Here is a 23,797-nt window from a genome sequence, read left to right on the forward strand (position 1 = left end):
GTAATGTTGGGGATGTAAAAACTGCCTCTCAAGTCTTATTCTAGTTGGCTATTAATATATCTTTTTTTCTAAGGAAAATAATTTTTAAGATTGTATACTTTGGGGTCAGACCCACTTCAACTCCTTGATGCCTTGGTATTTCAACAAATTTCTTTTGTCTGAGTTTGACTTTAATTGACCAGGGTGAGGCTCAAACTAGAATTTTCTCTTAACAATTTTTAGCAACCACAAAGGGATGGATGCTATCCCTGGGTGAGCCCACCATCCAACACTGCAGCTGGCACTCAGACTTTTTTCTAACTGAAGATCATAGTGGACTCTCTCAGCAGTCAGTCAGCCATGAGAATTAAACTCCCCAAATTCAGGGGAGGATAAGGAGAAATAAGTTTGCAATCAAAATTGGAATTCTTTCTCATTTATGCAGGAAGAAAAGAAGAGGCACTCTTGGAAGAAGCAGGGATGAGTAATGGTCTTGCTGTGTACCAGAGGGGTGCCAAAAGGTGAAGGGATCCCAGTATCTATATGGGATTGGGAAGGAGAAGGCCTCCTGCTGACTCCCAATTAGGCAAGCTATTAAAGCTTGGGACATGAAAAACCTGCCAGTTTATGTCCACAACTCAAGTGGTAAAGTTCAACTTGGATAATTGTGGACACAAATTTGGCCAGATAAATATGGGGCCTTTGATTATTGCCAGCTGCGCATGTGAAAAAGTAGACTTGGAAAAACTAGAGCCCAGGGGGGAGAAAGACAGAGACAGAGACAGAGACAGAGACACAGAGAGAGACAAAGAGACAGACAGAGACAGACAGAGACAGAGACACAGAGATGGAGAGACAGAGAGACAAAGACAGAGGGAAGGAGAGAGCATGGCACTCTTAAGAAACCACTTTAGTAGGCAAGGAGAAAAGAAGGAAGTAAAAATTTGGTGGGCTGACACAGGAGTGAGGTAGGTTTGATGGGTCTTCCACTTCAGACATTCTCTAGTGCACACAATACCTTTTACCTCAGAGAACTTTGGAGGGGAATACCTCATTACTCAAAAAAAAAAAAAAATGCTGTGAGACAGTCCAAAAGGGGAATTTAGAAGGGTGGAGGTCTCAAACGCAGCTCTTCCAGCTATGGGTATTAGTAAGCAGGGACTTTCCCTGACTTTTGATTAGGCTTTCAATGAGAGGTAAAGAGTAAAAAAAAAAAAAATTATGAGATTCTTTCTCTCTGCTTTCACAACCCTGGCTAGGTTGGAGACTGCAGAGATAAAGACAGACAAAAAAAGGAATCAAATCTTTTTCCTGGTTTGCAGAAATTTATGGCATTATAGAGACTAAAAATTGTAACTGAAATGTAATAGCTTCACTATAAACTTCCAAATTACGGTGATTGCTAAAACACTTGAGTGGATTTTGAAGGTTGGAAGCTAGGATTAAGATTACTTGCCAACAGCACTCTCCTCTCTCTCCTTCCTGGAGGGCATAGATGTATTGTTCCAGTAAAAGGTGATTTCCCTACTTAGAGAAGAAGCAAATGATTCAAGAGAATTCAAATGTTTAAGTAAATTAGTAGCAAATAGATCATGAGTAAAATATTAGACTAGAATATGGTTAAGAAATAAGATGAGATGGACTTAAGAAAACAGTATAGCAAAGAAATGAGGAATCAGTGTGTAAAATAAAAAGTTAGTTTCAAAGTTTGTTGTTGTTGTTTGTTTTCAAAGAGGACCAATGACATCTCTGGGTGATGTCTTAACTTTCGCATTAACTGGATTTAAGTGAGGCAGAGCTGCACAAAGTCATCAGCTTCACTCTCTTTTCCAGAGTCATCAAAGTCAAGTGGCAAAGTCACTTGACAAAAGTCAGGATGTCTCAAGATGGCCCAGGACGCAATGGATGACCTTGGCGTCTTTGATGTCTGACCAAGTTCTAAGTAACGCATAGGACCTGCTTCAGCCACCTTCATGGCCATTGGAACAAAAAGTTCTCCTCCACCCATTTTGCCAGGGGAAATCTTGGGGTAGACATCCCCTAACCCAATGACAGGTTAGAGGCCTGTCGGTTCCCCTCAACCTGTTTTCGCCCATCTGCTAAGAGGAGATAGTTTGACCAGGGTATGGTTGCTGAGCAAGCTATAGCTTCTTTGAGCCACAGGTGAGAGTTGAGTGACACCAAAGGTGAATGGGCAGCCCTAAGAAGAGATCTCTAAACATGGAGTGTCCCCCTGACATCTTCTCTAGGTCCTGGGTCCTCTTCTCTAACATCTCCCATAAATTCAGTTGTTCTATCTCTACAGACGACTCTCAAGTGTGTGTGTGAACATTTATATAGCACTTACTTTGTGCCAGGCACTGCACTAGTCACTTTAAAGTCATTATCTCATTTGCTCCTCACAACAACCCTGCAAAGTAGACACTATTCTGATCTCCATTTTACAGATGAAGAAATTGAGGCAAACAGAGTTAAATGACTTGCCTGGGGTCACACAGCTAGTAAGAGTCTGAGGCCAGATTTGAACTCAGATCTTTCTGATTTGATGCTGTATCCATTGCACTCTTAGCTTCCCCCAATACAGACAAACACATACCAGCCCTAAACTTGCTTCTAAACTATACTTAAGCATCACTACCTGTAGGTTCAGTCAGCATGTCAAATCCAACATGTTTAAATGTGAAATGCCTGTCCAGCTCTGCAGTACAGCCCAACGAACAGACAGCTGGTCTTGCAACCAAGAAGTGTCACTTCTGACCCCCACTGGCTAAGGGGCCCTTCAGTGCTCTGGAGGGCTCTGTCTACACTGTGGAGAAGGTTCTGACCTCCCCTGGCAGAAGGAGCTTCTGCACATTGAAGTGACCTATGGTGAAGGAATCAGATTCAGTCCCCATCCCTGCTGTCCCCGCCATGCTCCCTCACTAAACTTGGTATTTTTGTTGAAGAAGATACTGCCAAATCAGCTGCCATCTCAATCACAGAGACTGATCTCAGAGTTATCTTAGACTCTTCTCTCCCATTCCCTTCATTTCATCAGCTGCCAGTTTTAGCCTCCTGTTTTATCTCCCTGTTTTTCTCTTCCAGTTTTATCTCCCTGACTTCTCTCTTATAAATCCCTTTCTCATCCCACTTCAAGGACCTTAGTATCTGTCACCTGGATGACTTCCCTGGTCTCCAGGCTGCCAAGCTCCTCGTTACCTTCCCAAGGCCCCAGGCTGACCACATCACTCCATCATCAAAAACCGTCAGGGGTTCCAGTGCTTCTGAGGCCTTTTAAAGTCCTCTGCTTAGCATATAAGGTCCACCCCAGGTGGGCGTAGCGATCTTTCCGTCCTTGTTCCTACTGGTCCCCTTCACACACTGATCTAATGGACCACGCTGGACTTGGCTGTTTCCCCAGTTCCTATGGGTCTCTTCCTACAGTATCTTTGCCCATGTGCCATCCTGGGTAATTCTCTCCAGAAATGCCTTCCATGTGAGAGGGACTTCAGCTGGGTTTGGGGAGCTGAATTGAGTTTGGTTCTTCTGCTCATCTCTAGAGGGCAGAATTAGGCCTGGCACAGAGAGAGATGACAGAGACTTCCTCAGGTGGACGCCTCACTGGAAATCTTCAAGGAAGGCTGGCAATCACTCCTGAGTGAGGTTATACAAGGTATTCCTGTTTCAGATTCAGGCTGGACAAGTGTGACTTTTGACAATGAGTCTGCCATAGGTCCTGAATCTTCTCTCCCTATTTACACACACACACACACACACACACACACACACACACACACACACACACACACACACTTGATTCTTTAAGTATCTAGAAAACACTTTCTGATTTTCTCATTTGTTCGTTTCTCTCTTTTCCTCTCTGGTCTTTCTTCTGCAGTCATTACAGAAGACATTATAGTCATTACGCCTTCCCTAGTTTTTCTCTTTTTTTCCCCTCTCTTTCCTATTTGTCAGTTCCTGATTATTTTTTAGCACTCTCCTCTCCCCTTCCTAATGAATGTTTCCTTTTGTCCCTACAGAATTATCAGAACTTTCTAGGAAACATTTTTTGGCTTTCTGGAGCTGCTAACAAATGAGTCTATGTGTATTCTTGGTATAGATGTGGTTTGTAATAAATGGTTGTTGAAAAATGAATGAATGAGTTCAATTTTTTTTCCCCTCATTTCTAACAAATTCAGCCACTGATAATTCACTATGCAGTGTCCTTAGTTTCCCCTTCATTAAGGGAGGGGGTGGGCCTCAATAGCCCCTGATATGCCTTCCACTCTCCCCACCTCACCTTTAGCATTCTGCTTGGAAATGACCATTTTCAAGGTCATGTCCAATATGCAGGACTCAAGAGTCTTTTTTGTATTTTAGGTAGAAATTGAAAAAGATGATGATCTTCAAGGTTCTTTCTAGCTCTTCAGATTTTCTGATTTTTCTGATTTAGGAGTTTAGTAATTTTTAAGGGCAGTCTTGGGGATCTCTGCCTTTTGTCATGTGAATTGTAAGTCAGTGCATCCTAGTTAAGAATATGATTTTAAAGAACACATATTTTGAAAGATATAAACTGCCTTTTCATTCGAAGGCATGACAATATGTCATAAATCTCCTGGTCCCTTCAACTGAAATATTAATATCTAGCTATATTTAAGTGAAGCTTCTAAATGTTAAATGAGAAATGCAAAAGCTGTTTAGCTTTTGAAACAGAGGCAGTCAAATTCTCATGGAATATGTTAGTAAAAAGGATTGGACATTAGAGGAAAGACTAACAATGAACTTAAAATTCAGAGTTTTCTAGCAGGAGGGAACAGACTCTGAATAAGAAATGATGAGGAAACACAAGTGGCAGTTTCAGCAGAGGCAAAAACGGAGCAGGATATTGGGAAGAATAGGACTTCAATTTTGTATGGTCTGAAAGTGAACTTTGCTCTGAAAAATACAATTAAACACACAAACATTTAGGCAACCTGTTAACTTTGCTAGGAAACTCAATATACCTCAGAACAAATATTTCTAAAAACAACATTCTTGAGTATTGTCCAGCTGCTGCTGAGATCACCACATGGTTGGACTAAAGACTCTGATCCAATTCAAAAGAGGTCCCATGAGAATTTTACTCCAATAAACGAGGACCTACTCCAAATAGGATAATTTGAGTAAATGCCCTAAAACCAATTAAGGGTGAATTTGTCTTAACTTTTTTTTAACAGTTTGAAAGCTTTTTGCCCAAATATATTTTTATTATTATATCAGCCAGCCTCCACTGAAATCCTATTCTGATGCTTCATAGTGAAATGGACATGTCCCAGGGATTTCCAAAGCTTTGCTAGGAGATTGTAAACTTTAGTAGGTCCTAGATGCAGAGGATCTAGGGTAGGCCCCATGACTGAATGGAATATGTCTGATGTCTAAGATCTAGACTGACGTCATTATGGAAGCCTCACTAACAAAGGGCTGCCCATCAGGTGAGGAATTTTTTCAGCTACAGCAACTTATCTCTAAGGCATACAGGAACGGGGTACTACCCACAGTAATGAAATCATGGATTTCTTGAGTACACAGCAATCTTTCTAGCAATATCCACCAGGCTTTTGATTCCCTGCAGGTTTCTGGAGACACAGAAGTATAGTGTAAAGAAGACAGTATACAGTCTTTAGCACTCGTCAAGCTGCCTGACCTGCTTTTCATTTCATTCAGATTTTCATAACTTATCTGGTGACTGAAAAGCAACTGAGCTAGGGAAAAGGAGAAATGAGTAGTTGGAGATGCAGACTCTACTTTTTCATCCCTGTGCATCCTTCGTAGCCTAAGAAAAAAAAGAATATGTATGGAAAGCAATCTTCCCTGGTCAGTATATTTTATTCAAATGTGATGTTTCAGAATAATTTTTATTATTACTCTGGACTTGAAAAACCCCTACAAAAATGAACATTTCTACTTACAAAGACCAAAGAGGATTATATGTTAAACCACAAGTCTATTACATCTTGATTTTTTTAAATTATATAACTCAACATTTATCCCTGAGACATCTCAAACTCAACATGCAAATAACTAAACTCATTATCTTTCCCCCAAAATTCTCCCCTCTTCAGATTTCCCTATTTTTGTCCAAGGCATGACTTCCCCTCCCAGTCTCCCAGGTGCTTAATTTTGTCATTATTCTGGGCTTCTCAGTCTCTCCCTCATTCCACACATCTCATCAGTTGCCAAATCTTGCCATTTCTACCTTTACAACATCTCTTGCATTCATCCCACTTCCTCCACTCACTCAGTTAGCTAGCACCATAGTTCAGGACCTCACTGGTTCTCATCTACATTTTGCAACAGTCTCTTAATTGATCTCCATACCCAAAGTTTTTCACCACTCTACTCTAACCAACATTTAATTTTCCTTAAACACTGATATGACCACATCATTCCTCTGCTCAGTCAAACCCAGCAGCTTCCTATTACCTCTGGAATAAAATAAGAAACTTCTCTGTTTGGCTTTGAAAGCTCCACAAAACCTGGACCCAGTCTATCTTCCCAACCTCCTTGGTCAGAAAAGCAGACCTAGGTCAGAATTTTGAAGACCACTCAGAGGTAGGGGGTTTGAATATATCTGATGAGCCAGTAAAGGAACCTGAGAAAGAGTAACTAGGCAGGTAGGAGAAGAATCAGGAGAGTGTACTCCCAGGAATATTCAGGGAGGCGAGAGTGTCAGGAAGGAGAAGGTGGTCAGTAGTGGCCATACAATTTGGCACTTAAGAGATTTCTGGGAATCCTGGAGAGAATAAATTCAGTTGAGTAATAATGGCAGAAGCCGATCGTCAAAGGGCTGGGGGGCTAGGAGGAAGTAGAAGCAGTGACCTCACACAGCTTCTTCAGGCAGTTTGGCAGACAAAGGGAGGAGAGAGAGAGACAGATGGGGCAATCTTTGGGATCTTCACCTTTGGTCATGTGAATTGTGAATCAGTCTGTCTTCGTCAAGAATAAGATTGATTATAAACAACACATTTTGAAAGCTATAAACTACCTCTTCATTAGAAGATATGACAATATATCATTAATCTCCTGATCCCTTCATCTGAGATATTAGCATCTGGCCATATCTAAGTAAAGCTTAAAAGTAGATTGAAAGGATGGTAATTTAATGAAGGTTCCTTAAAGAAAGGATATTGTGGGCATGTATGAGGGCAGTAGGGAAGGAGCCAGTTGATCTATGGGATTATATTCAATTCTACTTATAATATGTCTTTGTATATAAAACTTTATATTTTGCATTTTGGAATACTGTATTTCTAGACTTTCTCTCCTTTTTTTACAAATGTCTCCCAAATCTTGTATGTTGCTGACTGGCTCCTGCCTGGGTTCTTGAACTCTGTTTCTGGCTGTGAACAATATTTTTTCTTTGACTTGGAAGCTCTGACTTTTGGCTAGGAATTTTCATTTTGGAGTTCTTTCAAAAGATGATTGGTGAATTCCTATTTTTACTTTGCCCTGTGGTTCTAATAAAGCTGAACAGTTTTTGTTTCTTATATTTCTGGATGGTTTGCTTTTTTTGATCATGGTTTTCAGGGAGTATGGTTCTTAGATTTTCTCTACTTGACCTGTTCTCTGTGTTAGTTGTTTTTGATAGTAGATACCTTATATTTTCTAATATTTTTTCTAAATTTTGATTTTTTTCTAATATTTCTTATCTCATGTAGACACTGAAATGTTTGGTATATTCCAATTTTCAGAGTCTTTTACTTCTATTAGGTTTTCTATCTACTGTTTTAAGTTATTCATTTTCATCCCAATTTTTCCTCTAAACTTCTTCCTTCACTGATAATTTCATCTTTTATTCCTTGCTTAATTTCTTCCAGGTACTTTCATAGTCCTCGTGATCAAGCCAACTTTTCCTCTGTGACTCTGGTCACGTAGGCGTTAGGGAATCACTCTCTCTTGGGTTTGTCCCTTGTGTACCCTTGGATCCATGATATGTCTTCACAGTATTTGATGTCCTTTTTTGATCACCCATATTTTCAGGCCCATTTCCTGGTTTGGAATTTTGTGCTAGGGGCAGGCTTCACCCACTCTTACATTCTTGGGTGGAGTGGGTAGGTCCTGTTTGGGCCTTTCCTTGATTTCCTGAGCTCTTGCTTCTGGCTTAGCTTCTAAAACTTAGCCCTGTGCCTGGCCCATAGCAGGCCCTTAATGAAAGCTCACTGAGTAGACAGACTTCAGAAAAACCTGGAAAGACTTATATGAACTGATGCTGAGTGAGGTGACCAGAACCAAGAGAACACTGTACATAGTAACAGCCAGTTTGTGCGATGCCTAACTTTGATAGACTTATCTCTTCTTATCAATGCCAGGATCTAAGACAACTCCAAAAGATTCATGATGGAAAATGCTGTCCACATCCAGACAAAGAACTATGGAGTCTGACTGCAGATCGAAGCATATTAGTTGCTCTCTTTTTTGTTGCTTCTTCTTTCTCCTGGTTTCTCCCATTGGTTCTAATTCTGCTTTACACATTACATGCTGTCTTGGGGTGGGGGGAGGGGGAAGATGGGGAGAAAATTTGGAACTCATAATCGTATGGAAGTGAATGTTGAAAACTAAAAATAATTTTTAAAAAAAATAAAAGTTCATCAATTGTCACCTGTCTTCCACTTATCCTGGTGTATCTTCACTGGCCTCCCTGGTGCCTCAGTCTTCAGGGCCCTCTTGGAAGGTTCAAGTCAAAGGGAAGTGAACTTCTGGCAAGGCTGGAATGTGAGGCTGAGGCTGAGTGTGGGGGTGCCCTGGGTTTATGACCACCTTGGAATTTTGCCATTGGAGCATTTTGTTCTTCTTGTCCCTGGTCTAGAGAGATGTTTCAGGCTTCTAGGGCCTGCTGGAGAGGCTCTAGTCTCTGCTGATAAACTCCCCAGATTATTTAACTTGGCTCAGGTCGCTTTATCTCATAGGACTCCATCTTAAGGGATTAGCAGGTTCTTTCTGTTGTTTGCTGGGCAGCTCTTGGTGAGATAATAGAGTTTACAGTAACTTCTCTATGGCTGTTACAGTGATTATTATTGAGTTTGGTATTTTTTAAGATCATTGCTTGAGGATTTGTTGAAGATCTGGGTTCCCTGACAGTCAATTCCTGCTGCTATCTTAACCAAAAAAACTGATCACTCTTTCTACATACAAATTGAAATCATATATCCTTTGGCAGGTAAAATTCAATAGAAATTTTTAATGGTGTTAACCAGTATATTTCCTTAGGCAATCCCTTTAGCATCTCAATTTATTAAATGAAAATGACTGTTAGAATTTTTTTTAAATGTAGCGCTATTCTCTCTTGCCTCAAGTTTAATATAAACAGTCTATCCTTTTAAAATTCCCGTCATCTTTCTCCAGTTTCCATCACCTGTAGGAAAAACCTTATAAAAGTAAATAATAAAGCCAAAATAATACAATTCTTACCCTTTTTTAAAATGAGGAGCTAAGGAACCAAAGCTCTAACAAGTTACCAAGGTGTAGTTAAATTTTTTTTTTGTTTTATTGCTGCTTTCCTTTTTTTATATATTAGTCATTAGTCTTTAGGGATTATTCCCCATGTAACTCTACCTTGTAACAAAGGAACACATTTCAACAAATCCAACTAACCTGATAGCATACACTGCATCTGAAAACCACAGTCCTGGACCCCACTGACGGAGAGTAGAGAGAATCGTTTCATTCCTAGTCCTCCAATACAGAGACTATTCATTATAATCTATCACGTCATTGAATTTTAAAGCCTTTGACAGTTTGTCAGATGACACTGTTGTCCTGGGGAAGCTAGGTGGTATGGCAGATACAGTGCCAGGCCTGGAGTTCATCTTTCTAAATTCAAATCCTGCCTCAGACACTTACTAGCTATGTGACCCTGGGCAGGTCACTTCACCCTATTTGCCTCAGTTTCCTTATCTGTAAAATTAGCTGAAGAAGGAAATGGCAAATCACTCCAATATCTTTGTCAAGAAAACCCCAAATGGGGTCACAAAAAGGTGGACATGACTGAAAAGTGACTGAAGAACATCAACAAATTGCTGCCATTAAAATGTCTACTTTTTTTATAATAATGATCATCAATATTAAATAATGTCAAATTTCCTTGTAACATGGTTGCCTACTCCCAATTTCACTTAATTAGCACATTTCATCCTGAGTCCCAGATGTCCTAAGTAGTTTTCTGGTCCCCAGAAACATCTTCCCTTGGATGTTATACTGAATAAGCCTAAACTGCATAGTGCAGTTCTGAAGGAATCTTCTCCTAGATCTGCTGCAGAGATTCCTAGGTAATTCTGCTAAACTCTTCCAGTAACAAGACCCAATACAATTTAGTACAACCACCTAAATTTGCTTTGCCAGTAACTAGCTCATGTGGTAAGAACTAACTCAAACTTCCTGCACCTAATCATATTAACAAAAAAGCTCTACGAACAATTAGTTAGGAACCTATAATTCACCTGACAGTTCAAAGAATTTCAATTTTTACATACCACTTCCTCTTTTTATCTTTACTCAAACTGTGCATCTGATAAAGATAATTTCATCCACAGGCTGAAGGAAAAGGGCCTGACTTGGAAAATGAGCCCTCTTGTCCCTTAATATTATCAGATGTAGGCTTTGAAAAAGGGGGTTTTTAAATTCTTTACAATTCAACGTGTTCTTCTCAGGTCTAGAGGCAAAACTAGAATGGGTGGAAACTACAGAGCAGCAGATTTAGGCTGAGCATAAGTGAAACCATTCTCACATTCAGAGAATCCAAAAAGGCAAAGGGCCTGGCCGCCAGAGGCCAAAGAGATTCCCCATCGGGGCTGGCTAAGCATCAGGGACAGGACAATCCAGAGGGAACGTCTGTCTGCTCAGGCTCAGCTCAGCCTACAGGATCTCCCAGCTCCCCTCAAACTAACTCTGAGATCCTGTATTCTGCATGTGGCCCGTGATGCTTTAGTCTGTCCTGTGATAACCGTGATTCAGAAGTTAGGAAATTACTTACTGCAGTTGACAATCTGGATGCCAATGTCATTTCCAAGTTTCCTTTGAGACCGAGAAGTGCAGGAACTAAAATAAAAACTTCGGTCACGTTTTTAAACACCTCCCAATGCTGTAAGGAAAAGAACAGTTCAGATTAAAGTTTCCAAAAAGTCACATTTTACAGTCTACATTTAATGTGCTACGGAATGAAAATTAAATTCTATTTTTAAATTGTTTTCAATTCCACTGTGGCTAGCTGTGCATTTTGTATAACCAGTAGAGTTCAGGCCTTCTGCTCTATTCTCTCCACAAGCCTGGGTTTATGTTAGCAAGCCAGCTGATAAGATGGCAGACCCTACTACAATGGTGAAAATGGAACTAAATGGTTCTCATTTCACCCAATCTCAATGGGAGGGTGCTACAAGTTCTCATTACTGAACTACTGCTTTATCTTTTTATGGCTTAATTTTATCAACTGCAAAAAGGAAAACAAGCAATTTTTTTCCCTCCCTCCCATTAGGATGTGAGGTTTATCAAAGAAACATTTTCACTTTCCCACTGAGTGTGCAATTTTATCAAACCAAAAACAAAGGTCAGAATGATTGTAACCCATTTTACATCAATAATTTGCTATCGCCAGCACAGTGTTGGTGCAGATAACTGTGAATATGAAATGTGAAACCTGTAGAGAGGCATAATTACCATTGTGCAGAGTATAAGGAAGTTAGAATTTAATCTGAAAATCATGCAAAACAATCAAAGAAAAAGCAGAGTAAACATGGTTTGTAATTACCCGGACACGTTGTGCTGTCATCTAACAAAATTTTTAATCCATGAAACCAATGTATCACAAAGACGAGAGCTACAAGCATGCAATTGCTGACCTCTTTAGAAGTCAACGTGGTCTCTAGCTAGACTACTAGGAAATTCTGTTCTGCATTAATGACCAAGACAAGTTGATAGAGGTAGAGATAGTTAAAGAACTATGAAACAACTGGCAAAGATGGCAAAATAAAAAAAGGAAAATCACAATTGTTGGAGGGACTGGGGAAAGAGAGACACCCCTGAGGGAACTGTGAATTCATACAACTATTCCAAAAAACAATTTGGAACTTGCCCCAAAGAGCCATGAAACTACATACTGTGATCTAGAAACACCACTTTTGTTACCTATTCCCAAGACATCAAAGACAGAGGGAGAAGACCCACATTATAAAAATATTTATAGCAGCATTTTTTTGTTGTAGCAAAGAACTGGAAACAAACTAAGGGATGATAGGTGAACAAATTATGGTATATGGACATAATGGAATATTATTACACCATAAGAAGTAATAAGAGCCATGGTCTAAGCACCCTGGAAAGACACGTATAAATCATGACACTGAGTGAGGTGAGCAGAACCATAAGAACTATTTATACAACAGTCACAAAAACATAAAGGAAACAACTCTGGAGACTTCAACACTCTGATCGATGCATGAGGACCAAACAGCTCAGGAGAATGATGATGCTGAAAGCTTCCACCTTCTTGGCAGGCAGGTAACGGATGAGAGGTACAGGTCAGGCATTTATGTTCAGTCATGCCCAATGCAGAAATTGGCTTTGTTTGACTCTATTTACCTGTTACGAGGGCAGACTCTTTATTGGGAACAGACGAGGGGCAGAGGAGGTCAAGTAGTGATTATGGGGGTGGGGAGGAGGATGGGGTGGGGGGGTGATACATATAAGAAATAGAAAGAAACGGACTCCAATGAAACATCTTAAACATACACAGAAGAAAGGAAGTTCTGGAGTAGGCACAGTAATGAGCCTGAGTAACCCAAGGAAATTTCTAAGGCTACACAAAGTAGAGAGGGTACAAGCCTGTATCAGTGTGGCGCTTGTCTCCATCAAAGAGTTCCCTGTGCTAAAGGCCCCATCCTTACAAAAAGTCCCAGGAAAAGTTACCAGTCACAGAGTTTTCCTCCACCTGAGGACAGGTGCTTCCTACCTTAGCGTGCAGAGGAGTTTCTAGCAAGAAGGCTAGTGTGAGTGTGTGAATGGCTTAAGAAGGCTGCAGAAGCAGAAGAGCAAACAAGACAAAAGAGGTCATTGCTTATCTCACTGACTCCTCAAGCTACTAAGGACACCAGGAGAGTCTCTTCATATAAAAAACTGAACTGGCCTCAGCAAATGGGCAGAGATAGAATAGGAGATAGGGTCCTACCTGACCTCAAAAGCATAGACTTTGGGCTCTAGTTTCCACCAAACCCAGAGTTTTAGGATAAACTTTAAGGGGCTTCTATGGCCTCTAGGATGTCCTTCACCTAGAACTCCATAGGGAGGGCTATAGGGGGGAGGAACATTTCCTCCCCACCACCATCTCCTGGTTTCCTTGTCTTTGTATCCTCATGCCCAGCACAATGCCTGGCACATAATAATGTGTGTTTGATAAATGTTGATTTATTGATTTACCAAAAACAAAAGTAAAATAAAACTAGAGTGTAACTGTTTACTCAGCTGAGGAAATGTATATAAGTCAGAAACAAAACATACATTTTGAAGAAAAACGTGCTATTTTTCCATGTGACTCTGAAATATGAAACAAGGACCGAAGGATGGCTAGCTAGAAGGGACCCTGGAGAGGAACCCATCCCCCTTGTTTGAAAAATGCGAAGTGATATTCCCAAGGCCACAGAGCCAGCATAAGACACAGAATTGGTCCCAGGTCCTTAGACATTTATTTACCCATGACTTTCTCCACTAAATACAATTACTAAGAAATGGCAAAACCACAGTGAAAGAAACTAGGTGATTGTGTCTTGACATATTGTGTTTAGAAAACTATAAGCAAAACTCTCCTAGCCTTGGTGTTCTTTACTTCTGCCTACTCTTTGAAAATATTGTTGTCTTGACCTTATGAAGCTCAAACAAAACATTTCCCTCAGCACCTACTCCTCTAGTTACCACATCAGAAGAACTGGCCCTATTCAGAGTTCTAGTCTGAGAAACATAACCCTGAGATTAAATCATTCAAACAGGAATCCAAGGATGATAGAGAAGAATTTACAACTTCTCCTCATAGAAAGAGGGTCATTAAAGTGAATTTGCCCAATCAACACCTGAAGCTCAAGAATCAGCAGATTACATGCACGTGTCTTGGGAACATTCATGTATGTCCTTTTGATTCCTTTCTAGAAAAACAGGGAATTTAATTCAACCAACAATTAAACACACACTGTCCCAAAGCCCTGTGCAAGGTGTTGGGGATACTGACAGATATAATACACCCTGATTGCAAGGAGCTTAGAATCTAATAAAGGAAACATCAAGTATACCCAACCTTATGCTATGAGGATAAGTAAGATAACAAAAGAGGAGGCAGCTTCAGAGATGGGGTGGTAAAGAAATGGAAGAGAGCACAATCCCTTTCATCTGTGAAAGTCACAGACAGAAAGGTGGTGAGTGGGATCTCACATGGGCTTTAAGGGGAGAAAGGTAACTAACAAGGGGGAAAGAAGTAGGGGTCCAAGCAGCTTTGGGGACAGAGGAAAAAGATGCAAAGCTGAATTTTAGGCATGCTAAGCATGAAGTGTTGGAACATTCAGGCAGAAGTATCAAGCTCTGGGAATACTAGGAAGAGACTGAATGGTCAATCTAGACTTGGGAATGATCTTTATAGAAGTGATAGCTGAAGCCTTGAAAAGAATAAGATCACAAAGAGGGAGAATGTAAAGAGAGAAGAAAAGGGACCCTAAGTTAGAACACTGGGGAACATATCCACTTAAGGAGCAAGATCAGATGGCCTCAGTTTCCTTAACTGTAGAATGAAGATAATAATAGCACCTACCCCTTAAGGTTATTGTGAGAATCAAATGAGTTACTGTTGGTATAGCACCCTGCAAACCTTAATGTTAGTTAGCTATTACTAAGAGGAAACAATATGTACAAAGACCAGAAAATATAAAATACATACAAAGTCAATACAAATTTACTGTCAGAGAAAGATCACTGAACAACTATGACAGGAGGTGTCACAAAAGGGTACATGCGGTAAGAAAAAACACATGAGCTGAGCCCTGAACAGAGCTAGAGATCCTAGGAAGGATTTGAGACCTGGGAGGCAACGTGTTCAAAAGCATGGAGGTGGGAGACTGAATATTGTGCATGGGAAACAGTAATCCAGTTTATCCAGAATATAGAATGCAACAGGAAAAGTAATGGGAACTAAGGCTGGAGACAAATTGTGAAGGGCTTTCATGAAAAAAAAAAAAAGCAAGCTTGTATTTGACCCTAGAAACCAAAGAAATCCATCCCTATGCTGTGGGATGATCTGTTCAGCAATTCTGTAGTAGACAGCAGAGAATAGAAAGACTAACTGCCAGGAGACCCTGGGGTCACAGATCTACTATTATAAAGGCTGCCTAGTCCAGATGAGAAAAGTGAGATCCAGGGAAGTCAGGTATCTTCTTCCAGACAACCCAAGAAGTAAAAAGTATAAGAGGTGAGTGACCTTGAGGATGGTAAGCCTTTGATGCTCAAGGGGTGGAGGTGGTAACAGCAACCGCTGTCTATGGGTTGATCGTGTGAATCTGCCCTGACAATACAAGTGAAGTCAGGAAGAAGGGTTTCTGGGGTTACGTAAAATCTGTTTTTGACACGCTGAGTTTGAGATGCCTCTGAGACATGGAGATAGAAATGCAGAGCAGATAATTGGTGATGCAAGAAAGAAGACCAATGACATCACAAGGGTGAGCTGGATTTAAGTGAAGCAGAGCCACACAAGGTCCTCCAAAGTCATGGAAGTCCAGTGGCAAGACAAAAGTCAAGATGCAGGTAATGGCCTAGGATGAAGTGGATGACCCTGATCTTTCTAAATTAAGATCTTTCCCAAGCCTCAGTTTGTCAATGCCCTTTCAGTAACTATGAGCTAGGTAAGAATTGAGAATTGGTCTAATTTACCATCAATCTGGGAGGGTCCTCAGGAGAAAAAACATATAAAAAGAAAGAAGAGGGCCAGGACAGAGCCTTAGGGTAAATGATGGCAAACTCAAATGGAAATGGGGCCATTAACTCATACGTAAGGATCCTTTCAAGGACACACTGACTTAGAAAACCACACATGCTTACATATATATAACTATATATATACTTTTTAAAAATTAATATCTCAACATACTAAAATCAGAGAAGAATCAGACTTCACTCTGGTCCAGGTCATACTTGGGAGTGCTGCAGCCATGTGTCTCACCCCTCTGCCTTAGGGCAAAGTCATGCACATGGAGACATGGAGGAGAATCCAAAGCAGTCACATGGCAGGATAATAACCAAGAGAAAGTTAGATTAAAAAAACCCAGAGAGAAAGACTATGCCAGAGGAAGGGTGAGTCAACAGGGTCTACTGTTGCAGACAAATCACCAAGAAAGATAAGAACTGAGAAAAAGGCACTAAATTTAGTAACTAACAAACATTTAGTAAACTTGAATAGAAGAGTTCCATTTGAATGGCAGCATCAGAAACCAAATTGCAAGGGGATGAGGATGAAAACAATTGTAGATAACTTTTCCTAGGAATTAGGGAGTGAAAGTGAGTAGAATTAATGAGATGATCCTTTAAGTGTGTGGCTGGATCAAGTGAAGCTTTAAGTAGCCAGAAAAAAAAAAAAAAGACAGCTCAGCATCAAATGTCACAAACTCATCGAAAAAAGTTGAAGACAGAGAAAAGGCCCCAACACGTATCTGGTGATGTGAAGAATGTTCATTAATCATGAAAAACGCTGTTTCAGTAACGCGGTAACGATGAAAGCCTCTCTAGTCCATGAAAGCACAAGGCAGGAGTGAGCAAGGGATGACTTAGCGGAAGCAGAAATATCAATTACTCTGAGGATGGGAGTGAGGAATGGAGATAGCATGGCAAGACTTAAAGGAAGGCTTCTTATTTTCTTTTTAGGAAGGAGAATGAAACTAGGCTTAGGGGAAAACTTACCAGAAAGGAAAAGACTGAACTTCATAAAGCTGAAGATGACTGATGGAACAGAAGTGATTAGAATTCTGAAACTAGTAACCTGCTCCCTCTTTATTAATAGAAAGCAATTTTGAAATTAGTACCCACATGAGTAACATCTCATTAGTAGAACTGAGAGTCTAAAGAAAACAGGAATATTACAAAAGACAAAAAAGCAGAGTCTGGTGAGATGATAAGTTCTCATTTTTATTTCATAAAAGGCATTTACTTAAATCATACCAAATAACTGTAAAAGGCCTAACTTTTGACTAATATGAAAGGTGGCAGCATCAAAATTGAAAAAAATTATCAGCCTCAAAAAAACTCAGTGCTGGTGGGGCTGTGGAGAAACAGGTGGTCGCTATTGACAAGCATATTTATAGAAATGTCTGTACCTTTACAATTTCTTCATTTTTTTTATTCTGTTACTTATTTTTGGGTGCTACATTACCGTTTTCATGGCCAGAATCATGTTGGTCTTTCAGGAATTCTAAAATTTAAAAGCTCCACTGAAGGCAGCTAGTTTATATTTTACCAAAGCATAATATTCTGTGTATTTTGCAAGGTGATAAATATAACTTACAGTAACCTTTCAGAACATCGCTAGCCAATAATATCAACCCCAAATGTCTTAGTCTTCTGTGATAAGATAGATCTGGAAAGCCAATAAATGAAAACGCAAAAAGGTGAACACTCACTTGTACTATGTCTAAAACCATGCCAGCCGAAACTGTTCCAAAACCTGCCAGCAGAAATGGCACCAGGATTTGTAAGGCCATCGTGCCACTGGACTCCTTTGGCAATCGATGATTCCCTTCCCCAATGAGATCTTCATCACCATCACTAGACATGTCTTCATTTTTTAACATGGCAGCTGTCTCTGAAGTCTCCCTCACATCACAGTAATTATAGTTAGCATAGTCATCATACTTTGGGCTACAGCTTGATGGAACATGTCCGTTATTGCCATGAAAAGATTGCTCAGAGAAATGATGGTACTCCATGTGTTGATCTGTTCTTATGTTAAATGCCTGTGCTGAGGCTGGCAGGCCATCTTGCCAAATGCCATCTTGACTTTTATGGTAAATGACAGGCACCATACTCAACAGAAAGCTTAAAAATGTGTCAGGCTGAAATGTATTCAAATGGAGGGTCCAACTGATCGATCTTTCTCCACTGATGACTGCACCGCTGGGTCTGTTTGTGATAGCTCTTCCTTTACTATTAGTCATATTGTTGTCACAATGCCCTTGTCCCTGTGCTCCGTAGGTCTCAGCACACATAAGAAAACAGCAGGTGACTCAAATACAAACAGGGTTCTAAAGCAAAGAGCAGACAAAAACCAATGGCTTCAGTGATCCAAAACGTTTGGTAGTTTCACAGACAGGATTTGACCTGGAAAAGGAAAAGAAAAAAAGCAGATTCACCATCTTGCTCCATGGGCTTTTACATTAAAGAAATGGAATATGGGCTAATTTAAAAACACACACATACACACACACACACACATACACACACACACACACACACACACACACACACACACACACCACTACTTAGAAAATCAACTCTTGAACTTTAGTAAATTTTAAAAGGCATTCAAATATAATTCAAGCCTTCAGTTTACCAGTTATCAAAAAAAAAAAAAAAAAAACATCCAACTTTGTTGATGAGCCTTTCACTAGAGATCTTCATTAATCAAGTTCAGAATAACAAAAACTTTAAAATCCTGAGGGGGAGGGAGCTCAGAATCACAGGATCTTCTAATTACAATCCTCCCTTAAACATGAAGCCACTCTAAAAACATTGCTAACAAGTGCTCATTCACCCTCAATACAAAGACAAAAGGCAAAAGCCTCCTCACAACCAAAGAGCTAAATTCACAAAATGCACTAGATTCACTTGTGTTTGGATGATCCAATCTGAAGGAAGGACCAGTGAAGAAGAACAGTATGATAGCATCCATGGGTGATTATGACCTACATATCACCTTACACCGAATAAAAAACCAAGGAAATGCCTTTATTAAACTCCCAGAACCTCCCCTAGGTAATAATGGGAAGGGTAGACATTCTAATATGGTAGCTCAGACGGGCAAAAGAACAATTAATATTTTTTGAATATTTGACTAACCAAGGACTCCACAGTCCACACCCTTTTTTTGTCTTCCTATCATTTGCTATATTGAAAGTTCCTTGAATTCCTTTTTTCTTTGCAAAACTAAGTCACACGTAGAAAGTCTGCTCCTATTGCAATTTTCACAAACTATAGCTTGCCAAAGAGAGTAGATTCTAATCCTCAAGTCTGGCAGCCAATAGAATATAAGGCATTTACGTACTACAGTATGTCAGGCAAAAGCAGGATCACAATGGCATCAGAGTGTTTAGGGTACAATGCTCCATTTCAGGCTACCAAAGCTGTACTACAAAGTACATGCACCATAAGAAACAGCAATATTAAAGACTGAAAAGAATTTGAAAGACTGCTAGGAACTGATGGGAAGTAAAAAGGACTAAGAAACAATGTACACAAGGACAACAACAAGATAAATGAAAACACAAAGAAAATGAACCATCAGTTGTCTAAGAGAAAAGATGAGAAAATGCATTTCCCTCTCTGCTACACATACTCTAGGTGTGGGGGATATTGCACATACTCAAATAATGTTGATGTGTTGGTTTTGCTGAACTCTTTTTTTTCTTTTTTCTCTTTCCTTTGTAATAAGGAATGACTCACTGGAGTATAGGGTGTGTGTGTGGTGTGTGTGTGTGTGTGTGTGTGTGTGTGTGTGTCCAAGATTAACACAATCCACCAAGGTGCTATGAGAAAGAGACAGGTTGGGAAGGTATTTAAATGCCACAAAGATTTTTTATTCAATCCTAACAACACTAGGGAACTAGAATTTTTTTTTTTTTACTAGAATTTATTGAGTAGGAGAGTGATCCCTTTGGCAGCCATGTGGAGGACTGACTGGGGAAGGCAGTGGTGGAGACTAGAGGCAGGGAGACCAATGAGGAGACAACGAAAGTAGTCCAGGTGAGAGGTGAGGACAGTCTGCACTGGGGTGGAAGATTGAATAGAGAGAAGGAATCTGAATGAGGCATATTAAGATAAAAATGACAAGACTGAGCAGCTGATTGGATACCTGGAGTAAATGTGAATGAGGAATCAAAGATAACCAAGGTTACAAACCAGGGGGACTAGAAGAATGGTGGATGGACTTGATAGAAATAGGAGAGTTTGGAAAACGGATGTGTTTGGGGTGGAGGAAAAATAATTAGTTCTATTTTGGATATGTTGGGTTTGACATTTGGCAACAAATAATTGGAGCTGAGGGAAGGGAAGAGAGTTAGAGGTACAGATCTGGAATTCATCTACATAACAGTAGCTGAAGAGATCACCAAGTGAAAGCATATACAGAGAAATGAGACCCCAGGACAGAGTCTTAGTTAACTCACATTCAGGAGTCAGGATATGGAAAATTAACCAGCAAAAGAGACTAAGAAGAAGCAATTAGACTCACAGGAGAGGCTGGAGAGAGTAGCATAGCCAGTAAGACAGGGTAGTAAACAGTGTCAAACACTGCAGAGAGACCAAGAAGGATGAGAACTATGAGAAGGCCACCATATTCAATAACTAAGAGATCAAGATCTGCAACTTTGGAGAGTGACTCTGGATGAATGATAAGCTCAGAAGCCAATCTGTAAAGATAGGAGAAGAAGAGAAGAAATGGCAGAAAGAAAGGTAGACAACTTTTTTCTAGGAGTTTTTGGATGTGAAAGGGAGGAGAGATTATAGGACAATGAAGAGTTTAGAAGGATGGAGACGACCATTTTTTGAGATAGTAGTGAAGGAATCACTAGAGAAACTGAAGATTGGAGTGGGGATGGGAGGCAAGTGGAGACGGTTGTGGAGGCAATGTTCTGGAGAAGGTGGCATTAGAATACATGTTCAAGGGTGCATCAGTTAATATTAAAAAAAAAAAGATGTATTTGAATTGGCTGCTTCCATTAGTTCATCATCACTAAACGTCTTCAAGCAGAGGTTGGATGATCACTTAATGGGAATGTTATAGAAGAACTTGCATCCTCTTGATATAGCCTAGACCTTGAGTCCCCTTCTATGACTCTATAAATGGATGAGAATCTCTCTGAATCACTACCAATACTAAAGAGTTATACTTAGGCACTATAATAAAGACAACTAAAGGAATGTTAATAAGAATAAAGAAATTAACATCTTACAGCTCCCCCTGTCCCCAGGGAGGTGGTACAGTAGATAAGAGTGGTAGGCTGAGTTCAAATCAGCCTCACACACTCACTAGCTATGTGACCCTCAGCAAGTCACTTAACCTATTTGCCTCAGTTTTCCTTATCTTTAAAATGGAGATAATAAAAGTACCCACCTCTCAGGATTGTTGCAAAGATCAAAAAAGATAATAATTATAAAGCCCTTAGCACAGTGCCTGGCACATAGTATTATAACTAATAATTTACCTTGGATTATATCAAAAAAATGTAAAAATATTAATGCCACAACTGTTACTTGAAATTAAGAACAATCCATTGTTCTTTACAGATTCACTAGACCCGAAGATTAGGGAAATTTGACCATCCTACTTTCAAAGGAAAAAAATTAGAGTTCTGACCCTGTTTAGTGTAAATTCTATTATCATCAAGGTCTTTCTTCTTAGGAAATGGGGAACAGAACAACAAATTAACAGGAAAGTAGACTTCATGACTAATAAAAAAATAGCATTGTGAGAGGTTTAATCCTAAACGAACCCCTAAGATACTGGACACCTAAGCTCTCATAACAAGCATATTGTGGTCTGTGCTAAATTAAAGTTTCCCTTGACTTAGTCTGGTAAATCTACACTACACAGGAGGAAAGTTCCAGAGAAGAGATGCTCTTGGGGGGATGGGACAATAATCAACAAACAGCGGAAGGAAAGCAGAACTATTCCTTCCGTTTCTGTTTTCTCTGCTAAGAATGCTATTTGGATTGTTCAAAGTTTGTTGTTGTTTTGTTACTACTGGTCCTTCATTCTCAGAGAAGACCATGGCATCAGGCAGATGCCATGACTGGCAAATGAACTGGGTTTAAGTGAGGGAGGCCGGTGCAAAGTCACCATCCATACTTTCTCCTCTGGTGCCAGTGGAGAGATATAAATCAGGACGACTTGAGATAGTCCCCAGATTGTTCAAAAACAAGGGAAAGTAAGAAGATAGCATTTGACTGTACTTAATGAGTTTAAGAGAGAGAGTCTTGGAAAAAAGCTTGGAAAAAGACTGATGAAGAACTGTCAGTGATAATCAAAAGATCACAGAGCCCAGACAAGGTACTAAAAAGCCTACCTGCTAAGAGAAGAATGAAGATTCCGCAACCACAGACCAGTGAACTTGACTCTGACCTGGCAAAATTCCAGAATGAATTATTTAAAAGGGATGGTTATTTTCAAGTTATGTTAGATAATCTTATTTTTTTTGAAAGGATGGCCAGAGAAAGGTTCTAGATAACATTTATCTAGATTTTGTCAAAGCATTTGACAGTCTCTCAATTGATTCTTGAGGACAAGTTGGAAAGATATGGTCTAGATAACAGTTAGGTGAATTAGTACCTGGTTTAATAGCTAGACCCAAAAAGTAGTCATTGAAAAATAGCTCAATGTCAATGTCAAGGGAAGTTTGTACTGGCATTCCATGAGGATATATCCTTGGTTTTGTGCTGTTTAACATTTTTGTCAATGATTTTAGTGAAGTCATGCTTATAAATTTACAGGTTACAAAAATAATCATAGCTAATGTGTTGATGTCAAAATCCAAAAATATCTGGGTCAACTCTAATAAAAGGAAATTTAATAGGGACTCATTAAGTAATAAAGTCTCACCTTAGAGTTTAAGAAACCAAATTCACAAATATAAAATGGGAGACATGTGGCTAGGGAACAGTACATCTGAAAATCATCCGGGGATTTCAATAGACCACAAGCTCCATATCTGTCAACAATGTAATATGGTGTTAAAAAAAATAAAAATGTGATCCAGGCTATGTTAAAAGAGGCATAATGGTCTACTGAAACAACCCCAAACTCTGTCCAACCTGAACTCTATCTGGAACATCGTGTTCGGCTCTAGATACCACATATTAAGGACACTGATGAAAGAGTGTCCAGACGAGGATAAACCATTGAGAAGATATCATAGGAGAAGAGACATTGAACCCCTCTGAAAAGAGAGTAGGTCCAGTATTTGAAGGATTGTTACTTTGGTCCCAAAGGTCAAAACTAGGAGTAATGGGTGAAGGTTTCAGAGGCAGATTTCAGTTTGATGTAAAGAAAAAATTCCTAACAATATATAGAGTGGAACAGGTTTCTTTGGAGAACATGGGTTGCCTCTCATTAGAGGTCTTCAACCAGAGGCTAAAAGACCACTTGTTAGGGAGAAAGGATATTTGTTCTGTTGTCCCTTCCAATTGTCTGATTCTGTGTTCAACCTCAAAACACCGAACAATTCCATCTTACGGTCCCTAACAATAACTAAATACCTGGAAGTTAGGACACTTGAAACATTAAAGCTCTTAAAGCATTTGGACTCTGCAGGTAGACATTCACTTTTCATTTTCTATTTAATTGCGTTTTCTTATGAGTTTCTGTTTTCAGTTAAAAATATGTAATAAGGAAACAGAGAGTATTTCATATACGATTAAATAGCATCCAGAGATGCCATACTTGGCAAAATGATATATTGAGTTGTCTTTGCCTATAATAAATTCATTTATCTCTTCTTGGTGCTCTACTTTAAATAATACTAAGAATTTCATTTTACAGTTTCCCCTTAAATTACAAGTCTCTAAATTCAGGGCAGAT

At 39.6% G+C, this 23,797-nt stretch overlaps 1 protein-coding gene across 4 annotated transcripts in view; it reads right to left on the reverse strand.

Annotated features, from left to right (window-relative positions):
• Positions 1-23,797, reverse strand: part of SLC41A2 (solute carrier family 41 member 2) — a 125,513-nt gene that overhangs the window by 80,505 nt on the left and 21,211 nt on the right. For all 4 annotated transcript variants that reach the window (XM_072655800.1, XM_072655798.1, XM_072655801.1 and 1 more), the window contains exons 2-3: positions 17,628-18,324; positions 10,967-11,074 (exon numbers count right to left, since the gene is read on the reverse strand). In XM_072655800.1, the coding sequence (XP_072511901.1) occupies positions 10,967-11,074; positions 17,628-18,212 (693 nt within the window). In that variant the 5' untranslated portion in view covers positions 18,213-18,324. The remainder of the gene's footprint in view (positions 1-10,966; positions 11,075-17,627; positions 18,325-23,797) is intronic.

This window comes from Notamacropus eugenii, chromosome 3 (assembly GCF_028372415.1).
Source record: "Notamacropus eugenii isolate mMacEug1 chromosome 3, mMacEug1.pri_v2, whole genome shotgun sequence".
NCBI lineage: Eukaryota > Metazoa > Chordata > Mammalia > Diprotodontia > Macropodidae > Notamacropus > Notamacropus eugenii.